Source organism: Electrona antarctica (genome assembly GCF_951216825.1).
Source record: "Electrona antarctica genome assembly, contig: scaffold_25, whole genome shotgun sequence".
Taxonomy (NCBI): domain Eukaryota; kingdom Metazoa; phylum Chordata; class Actinopteri; order Myctophiformes; family Myctophidae; genus Electrona; species Electrona antarctica.
In genome coordinates, this window is record NW_027637034.1 from 8,678,668 (window position 1) to 8,691,246 (window position 12,579).

The window sequence follows — 12,579 nt, forward strand, 5'->3', positions numbered from 1 at the left end:
GAGAACGCCATGATGCAAACAAACGGCCACACTATTTACAGCATTGGTTCCCAACGTTTTTATACTGAAGTACCACCTCAGAAAATCTTTGGCACTCCAAGTATTTTAACTGATGTTAAAATACAGGAGCGTAGACCTGCCCTTTTTGTTCCATCCCTAAGCCAATAATGCTGCTGCTCTGACAAAACTGTCAGCACAACTGATGATATTTTGTAATGTGATTAGTCCGTTCTCAAATCTTCTATTAATGACTAGGTGTGCTGTCATGCTCATTTCAACCAGAAGAACTACCTGTAGTAATGTCAATATTTCATTCCACTTTTGTCTTTTTTCTCCTTTTTTGGGCGACTCCTCTGTGTACCACCAGAGGGAGGCTCAAGTACCACCAGTGGTACTAGTACCAGTGTTTGGGAACCTCTGATTTACAGCACAGAGCGCAGTCAGCGCACCATCAAAGTTCAATTTTGGAAAATGTTGCCAAAAAGTAATCTGTTGATACTTTTTCCAGCCACTACTGCATTGAGGTACAAGATTCAAACCTTGATAGTCTCTTTGTATTTTTTCATAGACTTTCTGCATGTTCCTGTGTGTAAAGAGGAGGTTTCCACCTGAAGAGGAGAGGAGCTCCAGTCGGGTCCAGGAGGAACCACATCCTCCACAGATTAAAGATGAACAAGAGGAGCTACTTCAAAGACCAGAAGAGGCTGGTGGGTCAATGACTGTTGACATCTTTAAAATAGGTATTAAAAAATACTGCTTTAAGAAATACTTACTAGCTCTACTCATTTTGAGTAGGGCTGTCAAACGAATAAACATTTTAATCAGATGCATCTCAGTTTAAAAATGTATTAATCACGATTAATCAGCATTCAAACTATGTCCAAGATTATGCCATGTTATACAAGCTCACGATGCCACATGTTTTGAGCATCTTGTAGATTTGCTATTTGTGTTACTTTTTGACTTTTCTTTCCCTTTTACAAATTCAATGTACAATGTATGTTCACCTGATGTTCAAATCAGGATGGGGACAATTATTTTAGCACTCGAACAACTAGTGACTGCTCCATTATACTGAACAAGACAATAGACTTGGTAAAGTTTGATTTGAATATGTAGTATAATGAAAGGTCTTTCTACTGGTGATTTCCACAGAGCACCACAGGGAGAGGTCTACAGTATCTAGAGAGATGGCCTCCAAAAGACATTCAACGTTGTCAGAGGAGCAGCCAGAGATGGACCAGAGACATGGACTGTTTGATGCAAGGATGCAACCTGTAGTAAAATTGTACAAGATAGGTATGTAGTGTTTTATTTACTGTGGTTTAAACCTGTAGTAAAGTTGAATACAATTTAGGCATTTAGCAGATGCTCTTAATCCAGAGTGATTTACAATAAGCAAGAACAAAACATGGTATTGCATCAAATATTCACCTTTAGCAAAGCCCTCTCCCACTTAGACACTCCCACTTGGACACTTTCCAGCCAGGCTCATTCATTCCAATGTAAATATCATGGATTGTACACATTAAATACTGATTCATTTTTTGAACCAGACCTACAAAGTCTCTTCCAAATCCGTCAACAAGGCCTGCCATATGCACTGAAAAATATGTGTGCAACATTTATTTTTTAAAACAATGTTTTATCATATAGGGAAACTATTGGTGGAGAGCTTTGTCTAACCCATGTTATGCTTAGCTGTGATTGGACCATAGCAGTTTGGGGAGGGGCTTAGCTATAGGTCAATTGTCATCAAGAATCATACGTAAGCTAAGAACCTAACAGTGGAATATCTATACAATGAAACTGTGTATACACTATAGAGTGCAATGTCAACATAAAATGCTATCTAAGTTACGTTATTTTTTTTTCCTTTTAGATATTTTTGGGTCTTTTCTGCCTTTATTGATAGATTTACAGTAGGTAGACAGGAAACAGGGAGAGGGATGGGGGAAGACAGACAGTAAAGTTTGTCGGGATCGGGACTCGAACCCGCGGCACACTGTCATGCTGGATTACCAGCCAAGGTGCCTGGTCCACTAAGCCTGCCCAGGCCCATTCCATAGTTGTGGAGCCAGAAGGGAGAAGAGTTTGGGATGTGTGGAGCGCTGTCCCGGCATTTTTTTGTGAACTTCCACCTTCCCTGCGTTGACTGATCTGAGCACGCGGGATGGTTTGTAGGGTCCGATAACAAGAATACAAGAACGCAAACCCCCCAAAAACATGCTCACTACGGGTGTGGTAGGCTACTTAGGTGTGTAATCATGAGTCATAATTTGCAAGCAGTGGTTTTTGAAATGCAACAAAATTCCAGCCACCAGACCACAAACATATCGATAACGCAAAGGCTATACTAGTGCAGCACCATATCAAAATCATTCAAACGAGGCGCTTAAGTGTAAATAACAAATATGCTACATTTGATAATATGCCGTCTCATTCTTACAACTGTGTTGCATTACCTCAAACGACAGTCATGACCGAACTGAAGAAGTTCTGATGACAGTTTCGCTCTGCCGAAAGATAAAGTCCACAGTGTGTCTCATCACAACGCACTGTGAGCTTGCTTGTAGGTCAGATACTTTCAGCGAGCAAACGCCGCCATAAGGCAAAATATAATGCCTGAAGTGTAAAGCCAAATGTATCCTTTGCACCGAAAATAGTCGCTCTACAAGCTAATCTGGATGTCTTTTTGAATACATTGCAGGGCCTTTGCTCCTAGACCATAAGGGTCGTAACACATTGTATTTTTTTTTTGTAGACTTTCTGCACGTCCCTGTGTGTAAAGAGGAGGTTCCACCTGAAGAGGAGAAGAGCTCCAGTCTGGTCCAGGAGGAACCACAACCTCCAGAGATTAAAGATGAACATGAGGAGCTATTTCACACAACAGAAGAGGCTGGTGGACAAAGGTTAACATTACTAGCAGTGAATAGCGAAGATGATGATGAAAACGGAGACACAGAGCCTGTAGCCGGGACCTCAACTGTACACATGAAAGCACAAGCTGATGTAGAGGACTGTGGAACATCACAACCAACTAGTGACAACCAGCTCCTCTCTTCACACTGTTCTGAATCTGACACTGAAGACAGTGATGAGTGGGAGGAGACTAGGGGAGATCAGTCAGCTTTAAACACACTGAAATCACAAAACACACAATATGTGGGAGGAGCCAAGCTGTCCCAGGATCTGAAATCATCTAAACAAACTGACTCCATGACGAGTCACACAGGGAAGAAAAGTTTTAATTGTACAGTGTGTGGCAAAATGTTTAATCTAAAGGGGAATTTAAAATCACACATGATGACTCATACAGGCGAAAAGCCCTTCTCTTGTACAGTTTGTGGTACAGGCTTTACTCAGGCGGGTACTCTAAAAACCCACATGATAACTCATACAGGCAAATGGCCATTTTCTTGTACAGTATGTGGTAAAGGCTGTGTTACCACAAGTATTCTAAAATCACACATGAAGATTCATACAGGCGAAAAGCCCTTCTCCTGTACAGTATGTGGTACAGGCTTTACTCAGGCGGGTCATCTAAAAACACACATGATTACTCATACAGGCGAAAAGCCCTTCTCCTGTACAGTATGTGGTACAGGCTTTTCTCATGCAGGTACTCTAAAAACACACATGATGACTCATACAGGCGAAAAGCCCTTCTCCTGTACAGTATGTGGTACAGGCTTTTCTCGGGCGGGTACTCTAAAAACACACATGATGACTCATACATACAGGTGAAAAGCCTTTAGTTTAAGACATATTGATTAGTCAGTCTAATCCAGGATGACAATGATGCAAAAGCAGAGGAATTATATGTATAATATGACAACTTCAACATGACATACACAACATAAAATACAGTTTATTGTGATGGCGTTTAATTTTGTATCTTGTGTATGGATCTTATTTTCTATTCAACATGATGGAATTTCATTTTTATTTAATCTAGCATTATTCCCTCCAGCTCATAGGTTACTGGTAGTACAATATGAGCATCAGTGTGTGTCCACATGAGTCAGCATTTAACAAGTTTTATGCATTAACATTCATACAATAATTATGTTCATTGCTATGCAGTAAATGATGGTGCAGTAAAGTGCTCACAAGCTGCTGGGTTTGTGTAGATCAGGGGTGTTAGCTACATCTTACATAATGTACCTTCAGACCATAACAAAGCCACATATGCATCACAGTTAAACAATGACCTCTCAGACATGCTAGTGTTAACTATCATCATCATTTAATATCAATGCTCTTTTGTCAGGTGTGTGCAGTGAATACAAAGTGTAACTTAGCCTTGTTTCAGCCTTATTCTACATTACCAAACCAGACATTCAAGGTAAACAAGAAAAAAATGAAAAAATCAACAACTGCACCCATTTATTATATATAGGTAAACTATTGTAGATCTGCTATTCTCACTATTAAATATACATTATACATCAGTTTGCTCATAATGGGTGTTCTTGTACGTCTGGGTCTTGGGGAGACCAATGTCCTAGCAGTGTTTATCACACTAATATATGTTACAGAACAAGAGCGTGTGTGTGTGTGTGTGTGTGTGTGTGTGTGTGTGTGTGTGTGTGTGTGTGTGTGTGTGTGTGTGTGTGTGTGTGTGTTAATGGCCTGCCCAACATGGCTCTTTTAATTTTTACATGGTAATGAGAACGCAGGCCTATTGCTTATTTCACGGTCCAATGACATGGACCAAGTGAAACACCTTTCCCCATTAGAATAACACATCCAATGTATTACATTTCTGGTGTGAAATGGCACGAGGGATCCCCACAAAAAAAACACCCCAAAAACCGACAGATGTTCCGTTTTGTGGGCTTTGAGCACCTGTCCCCTCAGTTCTCTCTGCACGGCCCTGCAGTAATATATATATGTTACGGATCTCACTGTAGGTTCTGGGGGTTCAGGGGGCCTAAAGCCCTATTCATAGTCCAGATTTAGGTGAAGAGGTGACCACCTCTTCACCAGAACGGTGGTTTTGATGGAGCTGCTCATAGTCCATCACCGTGCTCATATCTCCTACCCTCCAAATCTGCCCATTGTTTCCCTCTGCTTTCTCTCTACTGCCTATCTGCCTCTCTGTTATTTCATTCTGGTCCTTTCCTGTTCCTTTCCTATTCTCTTTCTATGTCTCTATTATTTCATCCCTTTGTTCTGTCGTTCTCCCGCTGCTCAGTTTCGGGAGTTTGTTTGCTTTTACGTCGGGAGCTCAGCTCGCAGCAAGGCCGCACTGGGCAGTGCTGTCGACTCCTGTGTCCTCCTGGCCGTGACGAATGTCTGTGTGTGTGGAGACAGAGGAACGGGGAGGCAGGGGAATGGGAGGAGCTACGGGAGGCAGTGTAGGAAAACTAGTTTGCCTCCCCGTTCCTCTGTCCCCCCACACACACTCGTCATGGCCAGGAGGACAGCACTGCCCGGCTTTTGCTCCGTGGTTGTTTTGCGAGCTGAGCTCTCATTTCAACTATTATAAAGTATACTATAGCCAGCACACCATAACAACTTCTAGACCAATAACATTGTCTCGGTGACCACCGTTTCGGTGGTGAGTAAAAACAGAGAGAAGGGCTGGGGAGAGCAGTGGTTTTCTCTCCACCGCCGTTCAGTGATGTCATGTTGTAGTATTCGGTGAGAGCGGTGGTCACCTCATCACCGAAAACTGGACTATGAATAGACCTTTAGGATTCCCCATACGTGGCCAGTTAACATTAGCATTTTACATTATTCCCAAATCTAAAGACATTTTTTTTGTATTTATTTTGTAAATCACAATACACCATATGGACCTATCTTCAAATATCCTATGTATAAAACAGGTTAAATGTAAATGGTCATTTTTATGCTATATGAACCACGTTGTTGACCCCCGCCCCCCCCCCCCCCCCCCCCCCCCCCCCCCCCCACATGCACGCATGCATGCACACACGCATGCACACACACGCACACACACACACACACACACACAGCCACAAGGTAGAGTGAACAACGATGAGTAAGCAAACTAAACATCATATAGACGCCATAACAGACGACGTCACACTGATAAGCAACAGCATGCGTGCGCATACCGGCAGCACAAGAACCCTGCCTCTCATAAGATGCAATGGAAAAGTTATAACTAAATATGCACCATCAAACTTTCAGATGCTGTTTTTCTCCCGTGGTGTTTGAACAATAATAGCAATTCAAATAAGTTGTCCTCAAAACCACACCTCCAGTCGCTGTCATGATCACGGCAGCAGAGCATGTTTGTCCATGGCTGCACGCGCACCTGCAACCGATCAAGTGTAATTTCTGCTTCGTCCCACGATGGTGTCGTGCACGCAGACCTCTACGCTCACAACAGTCATATCCGCGATGCGATGTGAGCTTTTATCAGCTGTTCTCTGTGCGCAATTCTGTTGCGCTTTGAAGTATAAATGTCTCCTAGGGTGCATCTCACTAGCCAACACACAAGATGAGGTTGAATGGACTGAAACCAGCGTTACCCAAAACAACAGGTTTGGAGATCTGTTGGGAATTGATTACATGAAACAGTCACCCGTGCGCCCAGTCCCAATGTTTGTAAACAAATAATTGGTCTATACTAGGGAACACTTCCATACTGACATCACAGTCACATCATTGTATGTTTTAACTGTAGACATGCCTGCTGCTATTAACCCTTATCACCACAAGGTGGCAGGAAAGCCTTAGCTTGCCCTGCTTTAGAAATTATGTTATAATATAAGAAGTATGTGGTAATGCAGTCTTAGTCCATTCCTCATGTTATAATATAAGAAGTATGTGGTAAATGTAGTCTTAGTCCATTATTCATGTTCAAATTAAAGGCCTCTGGTTCACTGATAATCTTGGCTTTGTGTTTTGCAACAGCCTTCAGCAAATCCCAATATATAGGCTACCTGTATTTTCTAAGGGGCTCAAGTCAGAAGACTGACGACCACTGTCAGAATAATGGAAAATAGATGATCTACAAGCCCACAGCGCCTCTGAGATGTACTGGAGTAGAAGTTAAGGTATTCAACAGCAGAAATAATAAGTAAAATACATGAAAAGGTGTATAAGAATAGGCTTACAGCCCTGTAAAGTAGGTCTACTGTGGTTTACAAAGCAGAGCATCATGCTGCATGAGCTCTTTAGTTTGTATTCAAATATCTTCAAATATCCTATGTATAAAACAGGTTAAATGTAAATGGTCATTTTTATGCTATATGAACCACGTTGTTGACCCCCGCCCCCCCCCCCCCCCCCCCCCCCCACATGCACGCATGCATGCACACACGCATGCACACACACGCACACACACACACACACACACACACACACACACACACAGCCACAAGGTAGAGTGAACAACGATGAGTAAGCAAACTAAACATCATATAGACGCCATAACAGACGACGTCACACTGATAAGCAACAGCATGCGTGCGCATACCGGCAGCACAAGAACCCTGCCTCTCATAAGATGCAATGGAAAAGTTATAACTAAATATGCACCATCAAACTTTCAGATGCTGTTTTTCTCCCGTGGTGTTTGAACAATAATAGCAATTCAAATAAGTTGTCCTCAAAACCACACCTCCAGTCGCTGTCATGATCACGGCAGCAGAGCATGTTTGTCCATGGCTGCACGCGCACCTGCAACCGATCAAGTGTAATTTCTGCTTCGTCCCACGATGGTGTCGTGCACGCAGACCTCTACGCTCACAACAGTCATATCCGCGATGCGATGTGAGCTTTTATCAGCTGTTCTCTGTGCGCAATTCTGTTGCGCTTTGAAGTATAAATGTCTCCTAGGGTGCATCTCACTAGCCAACACACAAGATGAGGTTGAATGGACTGAAACCAGCGTTACCCAAAACAACAGGTTTGGAGATCTGTTGGGAATTGATTACATGAAACAGTCACCCGTGCGCCCAGTCCCAATGTTTGTAAACAAATAATTGGTCTATACTAGGGAACACTTCCATACTGACATCACAGTCACATCATTGTATGTTTTAACTGTAGACATGCCTGCTGCTATTAACCCTTATCACCACAAGGTGGCAGGAAAGCCTTAGCTTGCCCTGCTTTAGAAATTATGTTATAATATAAGAAGTATGTGGTAATGCAGTCTTAGTCCATTCCTCATGTTATAATATAAGAAGTATGTGGTAAATGTAGTCTTAGTCCATTATTCATGTTCAAATTAAAGGCCTCTGGTTCACTGATAATCTTGGCTTTGTGTTTTGCAACAGCCTTCAGCAAATCCCAATATATAGGCTACCTGTATTTTCTAAGGGGCTCAAGTCAGAAGACTGACGACCACTGTCAGAATAATGGAAAATAGATGATCTACAAGCCCACAGCGCCTCTGAGATGTACTGGAGTAGAAGTTAAGGTATTCAACAGCAGAAATAATAAGTAAAATACATGAAAAGGTGTATAAGAATAGGCTTACAGCCCTGTAAAGTAGGTCTACTGTGGTTTACAAAGCAGAGCATCATGCTGCATGAGCTCTTTAGTTTGTATTTATTTGATAGACTGACTGATCAGCTGATTATGTTTCACTACTTAATTTTTTTTATACATAACAATAACAGGAGGTGCACACACATCCACACATTCTACAAGTGCTCAATAACAGACACATATTCAAAACCAGTAAGACGCCCTGAGGGCGAGAAGTGACGAGGTAGCGTGCACGCATCCGCCTGGGTGACGGAAGACGGCAGACTGCTGGGTGAGCGCTGGCGCTTTGGCATGGGGGTCAGATCAACATATGGGAATTAATGATGTAGTTAATTGAAAGAAAGGAAAAATATGGTGGTCACAGAGGTGACAAGGATGGAGGAAGACAGGTTCTTCGCCAAGTCTATTGGCCAATGCCAGCAAGGCCAGTGGACAAAGTGGGAGGGCTTCATACCAAGGTCAGTGAAATGGAGTGACCTGTGGAAGACGCCTCAGGCAAGACTAAGTTTTCTTATCAGAGCCACGTATGACACCCTTCCTAGTCCAACAAACCTGGCACGATGGTACGGCTCTGAGGACAACTGTGGTCTCTGTGAAACAGGCAAGGGAAATCTCCGCCACATCCTGTGTGGCTGCCAGATGGCCTTGGCCCAGGGTCGTTACAGGTGGCGTCATGACCAGGTACTAAGGAAGCTGGTGGAACACACAGAGCATGAGAGTCCTGGCCAACGAGAAGTCAACATCCCAACAGAGGCAGCTGGTTCAGTTTGTAACAGCGGGACAAGCCAAGAAAAACAGCACTAAAGCAGACAAAATAGCGGTCCTGACTCCAGGCAAAGACTGGTCAATGAGAGCAGACCTTGACAAACAGTTACGCTTCCCCTTTGACATCACCATCACCACACCGAGACCCGACATCGTCCTGTTAGTCGAGTTGACGGTCCCTTGGGAGCAGAACATCCAGGAAGCGTACGGGAGGAAAAAGGCTCGGTATGCAGAGTTAGTGGCAGAATGCCAGGAGAAAGGCTGGAGAGCAACAACTTATGCAGTGGGAGTTGGCTGCCGCGGCTATGCTGGCCTCTCAACAAACCGCTTCTTGAGGGACATCGGCTTCATGGCAGCAGTCTGGGGGTCACTACCTGGTGAGCAAGGGGCAAGGCCAGGATGGCTCTCAGCTACAGCTGGCACTTAGGCACCGTCGGAGGTGCGTCAGGCAGAAATGCACTGCAGGTACCAACATCTGCCTGTCATGTAATTGTACTGGTCATATATGGAGCGTGTCTTGAGTGTACAGGGTTTGATGAGGTCAGATCAACATATGGAATGTCAGAACAGGAAGGATGTGTGGGGAGGATCAACATATGGAATGTCAGAACAGGTCAGCTCCATATATGGATATCTAAGGGTTTGAGGTTTGAGGTCAGATGTAGAGTTGCTGGCTGGCTCCATATATGCATATCTAGGTGATGATCCAGACTTCTCCATGTATGGTTATCCAAGGTTAGATGAGGTCAGGTTAGATGAGGTCAGTGATGATGAGGTGGCGTGACGTACGTGTCACAAGGTGTGATGTCACGAGGCATGACCATAGGCCTATATGTTTAGTTTAGTTTATTTGAACATCTTCACAGAATCAAGTACAAATTTTACATCAGCAAAGAAAAAACAAACAGCCCTGTGAAGGTGATCAAAAGTCTTGGGCTGAAGCTAAAAGCTTATAAGTGCCCTGCATCCTTCTCACAGCACAACATTTGAGATTGAGCATAGTTATCAGTTTAATCAGAGACAAAAAAAACAACAACCCTACACCCAACCCACGCCTGTGTCACCGTAGACATTATTATTATTATAAGAATAACCATATGGTAATTATATAACAATATTCCACATGTCGGCCACTTTAACTTAGATTCCCCTTCATTCCATCAGTGGTGGACAAAGGATTTATAGGCCTACTCAAGAATTCAAATTTACAAATTACAAAGTACTTTTTCATTTTAATATCAATGCATTGCTGGATTCATGTGAAAATAGCTGATCTACAAGCTCAAAGTGTGTCACACCACAACTCGCTGTGAGGTTGTAGATCGTCTATTTTCCACTATTCCACAGTGGTCATCACAGTCTACTGTCTTGAACCCCATAGAAAATCCATAGTGGGATTTGAAGACCAAAAGCGCGTTTCATAAGGGCGTATTACATTCTAAAAGACAAGTGTAGGTTACATTAATGATGATAAAAAAACTTCGGCCACATCAGTGAAATAATGTCCAATGTCGGGCATCGGTGCCAAAAATTACGGATACATCGGTGAGACCGATGTCAGGCTCTACTCACAACGCCTTGCTCTGCCAGGCGTTGTGAAGAGACTCAAGACACTTGTTTTTTAAACGACGGTTATCCTGACAAAACAAATCAGTTTAACAGTACATTAATCAGAGACAAAAAAAACAACAACCCTACACCCAACCCACGCCTGTGTCACCGTAGACATTATTATTATTATAAGAATAACCATATGGTAATTATATAACAATATTCCACATGTCGGCCACTTTAACTTAGATTCCCCTTCATTCCATCAGTGGTGGACAAAGGATTTATAGGCCTACTCAAGAATTCAAATTTACAAATTACAAAGTACTTTTTCATTTTAATATCAATGCATTGCTGGATTCATGTGAAAATAGCTGATCTACAAGCTCAAAGTGTGTCACACCACAACTCGCTGTGAGGTTGTAGATCGTCTATTTTCCACTATTCCACAGTGGTCATCACAGTCTACTGTCTTGAACCCCATAGAAAATCCATAGTGGGATTTGAAGACAGTTGCAAAACGCAAACCTTACATAATCTATCATTATGACCCAGTCGGAAGTACTTGTTTGCATCACGTGGCCACGCCAGTTGTTTTCCACGGTAATGTTGTTGAACAAACATGTTGTCGTGCCTCTCGGGAATTGTTGATATTTCTTCCTTTATTACACATTCTATATTACAGTAGGAACAGAAAGCTTGGTGGAAATGTCTCCTAAAGGAGGTGAAAAGCGTCAAATGGAGTCTGTACGGCTGAAGATAAATGAACAGCTAGCGTCGGTGGGAGAGGAGATATTGTTTGTTGTGGACAAACAGCAGCGTGGCGCTGCTGATGTTTGTAGTGTGGAGCTTAGCGTCAGAGTGTTTGTGTTGGAGCGCCTCAGCGCGGTGGGAGAGTTCATGGTCAAACTCTTCCAGAGAGAGATGGAGACACTAGAAACTCTGCTGGAGACACAAAACAAACGGCTGGACATTGATTTTGATATGACATCGATCTACACACTGCAGGTTAGTAGACTCTGAACAACACCAGCTTATGATACCCAACTATATCTTTCTGTAGCTCCAGATGATCCCTGTGCTTTAGACCCGCTGTTGACCTGTCTGTCTAGCATCAAATGCTGGATGAGTGAGAACTTTCTCAAGCTAAATGAGGATAAGACAGAAGTTCTCATAATCGGATCTAGTGAGCATAAATAATCAATAATAAGCAGACTTGGCAACCTGACTGTAGAAAGTAACAGTACAGTAAATAACTTGGGGGTCATTATAGATTCTGAATTGAATTTTAATTCACACATTAATCATGTTACCAAGATCGCCTTTTTTCATCTTAGAAATATTGCACGAATCAGAGCCTATTTGTCATTGGACGATGCAAAAACGCTAATCCACGCCTTTGTTTTTTCTCTGCTTGATTACTGCAATGCACTTTTTTCTGGACTGCCTAAGAAAACAACTGACAGATTACAACTTGTCCAAAATGCAGCAGCCAGAGTTTTAACTAGAACAAGTAAGACGCGCGAACGCGGGAAGCGAACGCAGCTAGTAAATTGCAAAAACAACAATTAGAATAAATTACGTAATTTTTTAAGTTTTTTTTAAGTTAAGTTTTGTGTGTGTGTGTGCGTGCGTGCGTGCGTCTGTGTGTGTGTGTGTGTGCGTGCATGTGTGTGTGTTTTTGTGTGTGATACAGCTGCGCCCTCTGGTGGTGGGCGGGTGGTGTTACAGCGTGACACACAGACACACAGACATGATCTGCTGGGTCTCATAGTAAATGCTCAC

The 12,579-nt window shown here is 42.8% G+C and overlaps 1 protein-coding gene across 1 annotated transcript in view; it reads left to right on the top strand.

The window, feature by feature from the left end:
• Positions 1 to 4,317, top strand: part of LOC306919453 (uncharacterized protein) — a 52,999-nt gene extending 48,682 nt beyond the window's left edge. The window contains exons 5-7 of the mRNA XM_079532233.1: positions 569 to 740; positions 1,156 to 1,299; positions 2,765 to 4,317. Coding sequence (XP_079388359.1) covers positions 569 to 612 — 44 coding nt within the window. The 3' untranslated portion in view covers positions 613 to 740; positions 1,156 to 1,299; positions 2,765 to 4,317. The remainder of the gene's footprint in view (positions 1 to 568; positions 741 to 1,155; positions 1,300 to 2,764) is intronic.
• The last annotated feature ends 8,262 nt before the right edge of the window (positions 4,318 to 12,579 follow it).